The sequence below is a fragment of the Mesitornis unicolor genome, unplaced genomic scaffold, assembly GCF_000695765.1.
Source record: "Mesitornis unicolor isolate BGI_N332 unplaced genomic scaffold, ASM69576v1 scaffold1142, whole genome shotgun sequence".
Lineage (NCBI taxonomy): Eukaryota > Metazoa > Chordata > Aves > Mesitornithiformes > Mesitornithidae > Mesitornis > Mesitornis unicolor.
This window is the reverse complement of record NW_010168253.1, coordinates 65,144-77,542: the sequence shown is the minus strand read 5'-3', so window position 1 is coordinate 77,542 and position 12,399 is coordinate 65,144. Positions and strand designations below refer to the sequence as shown.

Below are 12,399 nucleotides of genomic sequence, written 5' to 3'. Positions count from 1 at the left end.
GCAGGAATATAAAAGAAAATTATGTAACTAAACCACTCAGAAGCTCAAATTAAAGAAAACCCACCAACAGGTGTTCCATGCAAGTCTAAAAGTCATATTCTACCATGCCACGACTGCAGAAACAAGAAGGCATTCAATGGTTAAGAAGGTCACTTGTCTTGGCCAGAAACCAAGGGAAGCAGAGCAGGGATCTATGGCAGGGCAGCAGGGGCGGTGCTGATGTGACGCTCCCCAAAGCACTGTCTGCCTCCTCCAAGATCGTAATTCGCTGAACTGCTGCATCTGGCTTCATACAAGATGTGCTACATGGAATTTGTACAAAGTGTAATTTGTGTGGTCAGGGTAATCCATAAATAACTCAAGGCATTTGCAGAGTCTAAACTTATTTGTGGTTTTGTTTTCAGCAGTGAACCCATGTTCCATTAAGTACATCTATTAGAGCTTCACTTCACCTCACCTAGAAAAAGCTAAGCTCATCATGTGAATGCCCACTGCCTTCCTTTTCAGTGCACACTCCTGAGAAATGACAGGATCACACAAAGATCATAACCTGTGCATCTAGACAACAGTCATAACCACTGAGTAAGACTTGCAAGGAAAAACAGGTCTTAGCTCTGTGGCTCAGAACTCAAAAAATTATGCAAAAGATACTGAGAATTCACAAAGCTGGAGTAATTTTCTGTAAGGTTGACGGCCAATGAGATTTTACTAAACAGCATTGACCCAAGTCTCTCCATGCATTGAACTCAAGTACTGACGCTAGTGGTATTTTGCCAACAGCAATTTGTGATGATGTGGGATGACATCCATTCAGTTATACTTGAAATCTGCTGAGACATTTAAAAGATGCAGGAGGAAATCAAGAGTTTCCAGGGATGCCTTGAAGGCAAAGCTGAGGTGAACCTGTAAGAGCACAACACACTTTCTAATAAGGACCACTAGTGCATTACCAGTATTTCAAACTAAGGACAAAATACAGACATAGCTAGAAAGGGTCAAATAAATGAGGCCACTTTCCACTTTTATTCACTCTGATGTTTGTACACAAAGCCCACTTACATTCACTATTATTTTTAATGTGCATGTGGTTTCTTTTTGAATGTACAAACTTCCCTATTTATATCTGTTTAAACTGCATATAAGGGACATATCCTTAGCTTTGGATCCTCTGCTAGGCTAAAAAGACCATGTCCTCTGAATGGTGCCTACAAGACAGAACTGATTGTCCATTGAGAACCACCTGCTAGTGCAAGGCCAACTGCAGACCAAAAGTCTCAACGCTCAGGTTCCCACAAATCCTTCAAGCCAAATGTTGACTTAGGAAACGGGGTCTGAACCTTCCCTTGAGGCTATCTGAGTCAGCAGTGGAAGGAGTCAGCCCAGTGAGGCTGAGGTGGGACGTCTGTAGGGCACAGGGGTCAAGGTGCAGCAGCTGCCCTGCAGCTTGGGCCCTCCGAAACACCAGGATGCTAAAGGGACAGAGAGGATGAGGGGCTCCTGCCCCTGGGGAGTACCACCCTCAGCAAGGCACATGCAATTTCAGTGCTCTACCAGAAAGACAACACATGCTGGTAAAACCTGGGCATAATTTAGCTTCTCCAGGCCTCCTTGAAACAACACTCTCTTGTGCACAAATGTTCACCAGAAACAGGAGGCTTAGACACTGATAACTGAAAGAGCTTTTGTCCATCACTGCACCTTCTTTTTCGCTGATTGCTGTAGCATGCTATTGTACCTGAGAATTTGACCCCCAATATTTGGGCATACCTGCTGGGACAGATGGTGACTGTTATGCTCTTGGCAGCAAAATATCAACTAAGTATTCTTAAACACTAAGTATGTGCATGCTTAGACTAGTTGATTATTCTTAAACACTAAGTATGTGTGTGCTTAGACTAGTTCATTATCTTTTCCATTTTGTTTTCTTATTTTTGTGAAACAGCAACTATTGGCACCAAATCTCATGCCATTTAATCAACATCCACAGACCCTAGACAAACTTAATCAGATACATTCAGAGAAGATATGCTGAAGGCCCTGAAGTTTTGGTTCAGGGTGTTGTAGAGATTATTTTTCACACAACTTGTTCACATCCATTCTTGTGTAGGAGAAAGAGTCTACCTTTCAATTCAGCATAAAAAAAGAAATTTGCACAAACCTAAAGTCCTTAGAGCATGTGTAACATGAGATGTGTTTTGTGACAGAAAGCCCTTATGCCAGTCGTTCAGGGGAGAACCATTTTTATCCTGTAATGGCATCTTTATCCTGTAAAGGATAAAGCTCTCTTGATGCTTTCAAGCCCAATAAGCTGTCAGGATAGAAACTTAATTCTTTTACAAGTTCTTCAGTGACTAACCCAATAGTTTTATGACTGGGACTCATTGGTGGTACCACGACAGGACTAGGATATTCACTGGAAATACTCACTAGGACTGCAAGAGATCTTATAATGCATTTGTTCAAAGAAGAGTGCATTTAGCCATAGGAGGAAAAACAAACAAACTCATTACCTCTATGGACCCTGGATCTACTTTGACAATTTCTCCTGTGCTGTTGCCATTGCTAAGATTTGGTGGGCTGTGTGAAGGTAGCCTTCTCTCTTCCTTTAAGGCATGCTCCAAAAGTTTCTTATTCAAGATCCTGGCAGCATTTTCTGTAAGTGTATACCCTGGAGGAGCAGATAAGTCCTGCCTGATACTTGTCACTTCAGTCCCTTCTTCCTTTTGCATCTCTGTCCCCAGCCGGAGAGGACTGGGTGATCTGCCACGGGCATTTGTACATGGCTCCTGCACTGGGCTCAGTTCTGGTCTGGGTTCTGCTGACCTGGACCGGCTGCTAGACCTGGGGCTTTTTTGGAAGGTCTCATGAAAGATGGGGCTATGGTCAATGATGTTGAACAAACTGGAGAGGCCATCATTGATGGTGGTGTGGACAGGACTCTCCCTTGTAGTAGTCGATCTTGCCCAAGCCGACTCACTGAATCCTTTCTGAGGTGTGCCAGGCAAAGTCCGGTTATTTGGCTGGTCTGATTTGGGAAGGATTTTTCTTTGCAACTTTGGAGAGCCGTATTTGGGGGAGCAGCATGTGCGTTCAAACTTAGCCTGGACCTTTTCAATGACGGGGGTCACTTGCCTGCTTCTTAGGCTTCTGGATGGTGAAGATACAGGCGTGGACCCCCCCTTTGGTGTCAGACACTTGTGAGGACTGCTGGTGATACTGCGCAGGGTTTCCGTCTGCAAGCCAACACTGATGGTTTGGGTGGTCTGTGTCCCTGTTGTTCTCATACCATTGGTTTGACAGGCGGTGTCCTTAAACTGAGGCTCTGCTGAATTCGAGTTAGAGCGTATTGCATTTCGGACAGAGAAAGCGACCTCCTTCATATCATCACTCATGTTTTTGGACATCTCCAAGCTGTGCAAGGGTGAGGCAAAGCCCACAGTAGTGCAAATAGGACGTTCGATGGGATGAAGACCACCCTCCAGAAAATCCTTATGATGTTTGGTCAGGTCGCAAGACCATCTTCCAAACATATCTGAGGGAGCACCTTTTGTCTCAGTGACATTTCCCATAGCTTTGGTCACAGAAAACAGGAAGTCTGGCTCAACCTGGTTTTTCCCTTCGCTGCCAGCTATCACTGAGTTATCAAACCTACGGACAACTGGTGGGCTGTGAAAGACCCGAACTCCCATTTTTTCGGTTACACCGTGACTCCTTGTTGGCTGCTTCTGGCAGTGCTCTGGGCTGGTCATGGTGTTGGTTGTCATAGTGACACTGGTGGTGAGGTACCATGATGAAGCCTGGAAGGGATCTGAAGCAGGATCATTCCCTGCTTTACCAATTTCTGTCCTTTCTGCCCAGCCTTCTGCAGGCTTCTCTGTGGCCCCACCATGGTTCCTAGTGTTACTGTAATCCAAATTTTTGTTGAACTCTTCAATGTATTTCAGATCATCAGGAGACAGCGGAGGGGTTATGTCATCTTTGCTGCTGGACAAAGGCAAGTTTTTTTCTGGCAGAAATGGAGAAATATCCATCAGGCGTTGAAATTCTGACATGGAAGAAACGGACATCGCCCTGGAGAGGGGAATACAAGAGAGTCACTCATAGGGCTTGTAAACTCTCACAGTGCAACTTATTTTCAGCAGCAAACTAACTGAAGAAACCTGACTTTCACTATCTACTTACATATAAAACCACTTTAGCCTTCTCTTTCATTAAAGTATCGTTTTATTATCTTTAAAATAGCTGTGAAAAGCAAGAATTCCTGATGTGTCATTAAAAATACCAAATGGTTTATTAATGGCTCTCAATTTACTGCTTTCTCATGGATTACTGCTTGGCAAATCTCTGAAATACGGAGCAGTAAGATGCATTTCAGAAATATACCATTCACAGAAAATGAGTGTATGTGACAGTACAAGGCACACTTTTCAAAGCAAGTGTGGAGTATTTCTGACTTGCTGGGAAATCAGCAAGTCCACCACTCCTCCTGAGACTGCCCAGGCTGTACAGCCGGTGGAAGTGATGTGGGACATTCAGCCCAGATACTGTTACATTGAATTGGCTTGGTGAGTTGAGCTTGTGCTAGAATTCACCCAAAGGGAATTGCGAGGTGATAGCACTGGATTCTTGGCTTTCCCACAGTACAAATCACAAACATTCAGCTGAGCTGTCCTACTGCTTCATTTTAAGAAAAAAAATTAAAAAAAAAAAAAGAAACTGAGTGAGGATTCAGCAAGCAGTGGGTTTTCTTTATCAGTGATCTTAGGACAAAGTAAAATCAAACTGTGAGTTTTTAATCAAGAGCTCCAGCTGCAGCTAGGGTGCATCTACCTTAGGGAGTTAAGTGAGATCAGGAGTGTAGTTTTGAAGTGGATGTCCTATTCAGATGCTCTGCTTTGCATCAGGGATTGATCTCAGAGAGCATGGGCTGGGTTCCCCTGGGCTGAAAGTAAGTTGGAAGATGCTCTTCATAAGCACAACCAATGCACTCTAGGGTTAGGTTGATATTCAACCCATGGGATCAGACCAGAACTAGTCCAAAGCAAAATATCCCTGACATACAGGGGCATGTCAGGTCCTCAGCACCAACTGTGTTCCAATATATCTCTGTCTACAGGTCAGCACTACTTGCTAAGAAAGGCATAGCCTTCAGTGTAAGCTGCAGCATCGTGCACCTTCATGCAGTTTGATCTTTATGCACCACATCTGAATGTGGCCCAAGTTAATCAGGGTAGAACAGAAGCATATTGAGACAAATTAATCTCTGGGTAAATCCATTAATCTCGCTTGCAGGCTGCTTAGGAGGCAGCATGGCTATGCCTTGGCTCTGTGGTTTGGGCACCAGAGAGCTATAACTCTGGCAGTTGAATATTTGCTGTGTTTTTCCCTGTAAGTTTTACTCACCTTTGAAGATTTCCTTTGTGTGTTTCCTCCTCCTGCAGAAAAACAGAAACAAACATGATAAATTATTTCTGAACCTGTTGGAGGCATTAGCTTGTGGGTGTTTTGTCATTCACTTCCAGTTAGTTCCACCAGATATGTTTGCCTCTAAAAAGTGACTGATTTTCTCTTTGAACATGGGCAGCAGAATGGGCAATCCCATCAGGACAACAGGCTGCACAGGGAAAGCTTTATAGTCCTGTGCAGTCACAGATGGAAGTGAACTGCACATGGCTTTTTTTCCACATGTACAATATACTGTTTTGGACTATATATTTGTAAGCAAATTTGTTCTGTGGAGTTAATCTGCTTTATATGAGAAACCTAACTGTGCTGAAATGAGAGAGAAAACATGGCCCTTTCACACAAAACATCATTATATGTTCTCTAGGAACCAACAAATGGCACCCGTTGAAACTCATTAGCTATAGCAAACGTGTGGGAAGACTATTACTTGTTTCGTAGGGGGAGTACCTACAGCTTGCCAGCAGCATTAAGATGTTTTTATAGCAATTACTTCCCTGTGACAATTCCCATAATGAGTGGTTTTTTAAATAAATACTTCTGAAGCAATTGGTCTACAGTTATTATTTTAACTGTTTGCTTATATTTCTAATAAACTATAGGGAATACAAAATATGATGAGGAAAGAAGGAGTAGTAGTACCTATTACTTTTGTTTGACCTCATGAAATCAAGAACATTACCAATACAGAAGTCTATTTCAAATTCTGACTATTGAAAAAGAGCACAGTTTAACTTGGCAAATACCTTTCTGGTTTTTATCCAGTCAGGGGAAAAATAGGAGTAAACTGATCCTTTCATTGCCTCTGGTGTAAGTCCAGAATAATGTTGTTAGCCTCAGTGGAGTTACTACAGAGTAAATCTGACCTAACTGAATGGAGAATCAGGCTGAAGGCTGGATTGACTTCTACTGCAGTTAGTGCCACAAAGAAAATACAAGGCAGAGGAGCAGTCAGTAAGCTGCAGTTTATTTTCTTCATCCTCAGTTAAGCTATTCATTAAACTCCAATCAGCCTCGCCTGAGCAAACCCTCTATGGGAAAATGACTTTGCTCAGGTTTCCCTAAAACATGCTTTGAAGGAAAGAAACTACACAAATATCACCAAGGGCCAAATTTTGCTGCCAATGCTTTTGTTAATTGCCATAATGTCTGAAAAAAAACCAGAAAAGGGAAGAGAGATCTTCCTTCTTAAATATCAGACTGAATTTGAAGAAAAGTAAACAGCAGTCAAAATTAAACACAAAGCATGGATCCTTGACACTGGTACCAATCAACATTCTTCACTGAGTACTTGCACTTGTATGAAATAAAAGCTAAGAAATAATGAACATGGGATCACACAAATCTCAAAGAACCTGATTTCCTAGCATCAGTTACATGCTTAGAGGACAAGCTGAGTGTGTAACCCATGTGCACAAATCTGAATTTTCAGGCAAGAAGAAAGTATTCAAAACTTGGACCAAGCAACTTGCTGCCTGCTTAATAATTTTAACTTCTGGCAGTTTCAGAATGCTTCTTGTTCTGCAACAGCCGCTAACAGTCATGGACCAATAGGAAGTAAGGAGATATTAGTGTTTTATGTTGTAATGTGTTTTTAATCTCACAGGAACTGCTAAAGTGTATAGTTGTGGTTAGTGTGAGCATTCTCAGTGCCACTAATATCATATGTCAGTTCAAAGGCTACTTTGTGCCAACATATGGAGACAGGGACCCATATAAACAAAACTGTGAAGATCTGGAACTGGTGAAAGTAAGACTGTGGTGGTGCAGATTTTAGCAGGACACAGCCTACATTAACTATGGCCCAATGACATCCCTTAGGACTGTGTTTTAGATCTTTATCACTTTATGGTGTGATCTCAGCGTAATGAAGAATAATTAGCTAATGAAGAATAACTGAATTTTTTAACATCTCATCTCATTTACTCATGTTAATCTATTTAGAAGGCAACCATGATGGAACAACCAGAAGTATCTCTCTACAGCACTTACTGCTTTACTAACAAAATATACCCCATGTTTCTTCATATATATGCATCTATTTAAAACCGGAAGAGATTTAAGACCTTCTAAGGCAATATGTTATTTCAGATATAGTTCTCATACATAATATGAGTAGCTGTAAGACGAGGTAATCTTTGGGACCTTTAGGCAGGCTTCAGGTTTCTCAGGGGACTGACACTGGTCTAATAATCTCATAACTAGGAATGAAATCTTGTCCATACCAAATTCACTACTGGGTAACAGTAAGTGGTGACCGTGACACAATATCTGACTTCCTATTGCAGGGATGCTGTGCCAGTTCTGACATAAGAGACAAGAAGCTGGTTTGATAAAAGGTAGAAGAGCGCATACTTCTGTTAATCCCATCAGGAATTTCTCCCGCTCCAGCTGCCGAGACCGGTACTCATCAGACTCATCGGGGGAATCAAGAGACAGCGACTCCAGAAAGAGGTTTTCTGTGGCGCTGCACCGATCACTCTCCTTCAGCTTAGACAGTGACCGATCGTCAAACTGAATGGCGTCCGAGTCAGAGTAGGATCGGGACCCCATTGGACGAGGCACATGATGGTTCCCCTGGGTCGTAAATGAACGAAGGCTACTCTCCTTCTGGTCGCACAGAAAACCACTTCCTCTTCGCGGGCTCACTTCTTTCTGAAGCTGGAAACAAGGCAAATTAAAATGAACATCAATTGCTTATGTGGCACATGGCAGTTCTGCAGAACTCATCCTTCCCCAGGAGCGAGACACCCGTGCCTTAGGGAAGCTGAGATCACTGCCTGGCTTCAGGGACACCGGTTTTGCTGCCCTGGTCCTTCAAAAAAGGAAGATGTCTCTAGGACATTGATACTATTACTTGTGGGATTTTGAGTGATTAAATGTGTATATGTACAGTTTTGCTTGTTTACATATATATGTATACATATATACACTGTGTGTATATATACACAAAATAACACATCTGTCTGCAATCTGATTTTTAAAGAACCAAATCAGCATTGACTGTTATTTAAAAGCAATCTTGATATGAGATCCAAAGTAATAAAAGTAGAAGCTCAAAGAAGGGTGAGTGATCCCATCAAAACAAATGCATTTTTCTTCTGGTCAGCAACACAAAGACTGCACTTTTATGTACATCGCTTGTTTCCAAAGGTGAAAAAATCCGCTTCACAAAGACAAAAGCTTTGTTTTATACATGGTCTAGCCCTAAAGCACGTCTAGAAAGTTGATTATTTGTACAGAACAGCATTGTCAAAGGGATGAATTAGGCATGCAAAACATGTTTGAAGAAAATGCATATTTATAGAAGGGCTATCAAAGCTATTAACTGTACACTTTGCAAAAACTGGGTGAAGAGAGGGTGAACCAATCTTAAAATTAGATTATGTGATCAACTTCTCCTTTAATTATAAATATAACAGGATAAATGAAGTAAGTGATATTTTCAAGCATGATGAATGATAATCCGTTAAGTAGCTCTGATGTTTTGCTAGAGCAGCGTGCTGACATTAGTGACAATAACCGGCAAACGCAAGCCATTTTCTAGAATCCTGGAGACTAAGGACCTACAAAACATATTATTTAAATTTTGTTGTGTGTGTTTGGAAAAATGAACACACATCCTATTGCCAAATATAGATTAAAACACTTTAGTTCCCAAATGGTTAGATTTGCATTTGAGCTAAAGTCAGTGAGATTTTTACATGATTCACTCTACAAAAAGGGGAATGCATCTTCAGTATTTTGCTCATTATATACAAAATCTGAAACAGTTTTATTGAAAGGACACAATTTAAGGTATCCTATAAAGGTAGGGGCTGGAAGGTGTATCTCAAGAGATCCTTGAGTCCATTCCTTAGCAAGACCCAAAGCAAGAAGAAATGGTAGTCACATGTTTTCTGCATACACAGTTCCAACTGCAAGCCCTTCCAGATTTTCCGAGATCGTATAAGGATAATGATCTGGGAACCTTTATGAGAAAACAGTACAGATTACCGGCTCACTCTCTGAATCTCAGACAGCTGACAGGAGAATTAAAGTGAGAAATACTGGCCTAACTTTTCAAGAGTGACTAATGATTTTGAGTCCCTCTGTGTTTATACCTCTAAAACCACAACTTTTCATACGGGTGATTTTGTGGGTTTAAATATCTGTCAGTGTGCTCTGTGCACAATTAGCTTTAGGAGCACAGTGGAGGGAGCTTCTCCAAGGGAAAACGAAGTGACAGTGTACATAAAAAAACATCTTTGAGCTCTGAAAAAAGTAGGTCATCATGTTTTTTATACGCGAGCAGTATTCCCATAACCATCCAGAATAAAGTATTTATACATTATATATTTCTATATATATTATACATAATATATTTTATACATTGGTGTGAGCTTTCCCCTTAACTTATGTGTATTATTCAGGAGCTGTGTGAAAGCAGACAACCATAAAGCATTAGTATAAAATTTGGCACATACGCTTCTGCTCTTAGACTCTGTTTTTCAAACATACACACTGGTGTAGTCTCCTCATCCTCTATGTATTGCCATACATGGAATACACACAGAAAAACCCTGGGGAGAAGGACTTCAGAGATATACTAATTGTTTCCATATAAAGCAGGGCATGACTGCAATCTGAGAGGATATTCAACTAAAAGCTTGCAAATATTTGGAAGCTTCCTGTCACACAGCGAAATGTTTGATTGTAAGCAAAGATGGAGTTACGAAGTTTTGCAGGCAGGTAGCCAAGATTTCAAATGCTATTTCAGATTATCTAGTCCTCTGAAATTAGCTTAAAATAATAATTTTTATGTCCTCTATCTATTGCTATGTCTGTTTATAACTCTGTTGTACAGCAAATATGTACTTGAAACCTAGAGTTTTCAGAATAGTAACAAAAGAAATCAGTTTCAGGGCTAGTTAAGAGCTATTCTGTAGGCTCTCTCAAGATGACATTGAGAGGTTATCTCAGGTTTAAAGAGAATTAAAGGCTAGGTAACATTAACAGGCATTTCTCTGTCAATTCCTTCAATATGCTCCATTCCCAGGGAATAGAAAAAGCAGTCTTTAACCAGGCTAAGTCCCTCAATCTATTGAGAATACACTGAAGACATAATATTTAAAAATATTATGTTCATAGGAACAGCAGCATAAACACCCAAAAAGGTACCAATGACTCTCCAAAAAAAGTTTGTGTCCATATCCTTAGTATCTTGGGAAATTTTCTGAGGGATATTTAATACCCGCTATGTGTGAAGGATCCACAAGAGGCAGTCTGGTTACTGAAACTCAACAGTTAGAAATCAGACAAGCCACGGAAAACTCAGCATCTTCAGCCACTGAACCCAGAAAACCAGGTAATATGGATGAAGAGATCTGCTACAAGCCTTCCTTAGCTCATAGGCCTTGGTTGTTTTATCTTAGGAGATATGTTATTGGGCTGCATTATAAAGGCTAGCTCAACGAGCTGCATGAAGTATACACAAAAACCCTCAGATAAATGGGAAATTAAAAAATACAGAATATAGTTATTGATATTTTTTAATTAAGAAGCTCAAAAATCACCTTTCTTGGTCTGTAAAACCTTCCTATTGGTCACTGTCCACTCAGACCTACACTTTTAGTAGCAATTTTAGATATATCTGTAGAGTACAGCATTTTTATTAAGTGCTTTGTGGGTTTAACAGCCATAGCTCAAACTGAGGTTTAGTCTTGCATTAATAATTTACAGCCTGGTGTCTTTTCTTTAGCTTCTTCTTGTAGCCCAGGCATGGGAACATGAGACAGATAAAAAAACCCTTTTCAGAAACTGGTCATGAAGTTACATTGGGCTTTCATCAGCTTGACCTGGGAAGCTACTTTGTGCTTCATTCAAGCATAGTGCACCCTAGAGAGCACGCACAAATCTGGTGCAGTGCCATTTTTGATGTACTAAGGACAGAAAGTATTGAGGATCCAAAATTTCACTTGTTTTTCTTACTTTTCCTGGAATGCATGACTCAGAGCTGAACAATGTTCAGGCAAAAATGGTGTATTAACTCTCCCTCATTAAACTCCTTAATGTTTTTCTGTGGCTTCCAGCCAGATAATAATAGGTATGATTTGGCTCTAATACTAAGTAGATAAAAGTGTGCATGGGCATGAAAAACAAGGCATGCAATTATCAGATTTGCAAATTGTAGCAGAGGCGTGCGCAAAATTCATGTGACCAAGGCCAGAAGTGTCTTTTGAATATTTAGTATTGATAGCTGTCTATTTGTTATCAGTCAGGGCTCTTCATGTTAACCCCTTGGGTTCCTTTTCTAGAGAAAAGGATTCAGCTGAGACTGAATATTCACAGCAGCTGCATCTTCAGTGGCTAATTCACAGATGAACAGACCTTTCTGGCAGGAAGCTTTGTATCAAACCTTGAATAACCCTGGGTGTGGGATTGAGTGTTTTAGCACAAAGAGATGCATGAAAGCTTTCAAACAACAAATCGATGTGACCATGCCTGTCCAGGGTAATTGAAATGAGGCAGGAAATGGCCTTTAACCTGGAGCTGATTTCTCATAAGCGGTCTTTTATAGGGTTTATGAGCATTTTCCTTTTACTCCCTTGTGTATGTAAATTGTTTTGTAGCATGAGAAACACTGATGTAGTCAAGGAACCAAAATTGTTCCTGTGCTGCTTCTTAATACAGTCTCCTGACCTCGGCCTGAGTGTAGTAACGGTGCAAGGCCTCATGCTTGCAGCCAGCTGTTGCGCACCCCAGGATGACTCCTTACCTGCTCTATGCGCCTGAGTAGCTCCTTCTTTTGACGCTCCCATTCTCGCCGGTCTCTATCTAGCCTGTCCAGGAGCTCCACCTTTTCCCGGTTCCAGTTCTTCTCATTGTGCTGGATTTGCCAGCGGAGGTCCATCACCACACCATGACTCTCAGCCAGAAGCTTCTTGTGCTCCTCTC

At 41.1% G+C, this 12,399-nt stretch overlaps 1 protein-coding gene across 1 annotated transcript in view; it reads right to left on the bottom strand.

Moving 5' to 3' along the window:
- Positions 1-12,399, bottom strand: part of MTCL1 (microtubule crosslinking factor 1) — a gene marked incomplete at its 5' end in the record, with an annotated part of 50,294 nt that overhangs the window by 5,428 nt on the left and 32,467 nt on the right. The window contains 4 exons of the mRNA XM_010178934.1: positions 2,511-4,071; positions 5,404-5,435; positions 7,819-8,124; positions 12,221-12,394. Of these exons, the coding sequence (XP_010177236.1) occupies positions 2,511-4,071; positions 5,404-5,435; positions 7,819-8,124; positions 12,221-12,394 (2,073 nt within the window). The remainder of the gene's footprint in view (positions 1-2,510; positions 4,072-5,403; positions 5,436-7,818; positions 8,125-12,220; positions 12,395-12,399) is intronic.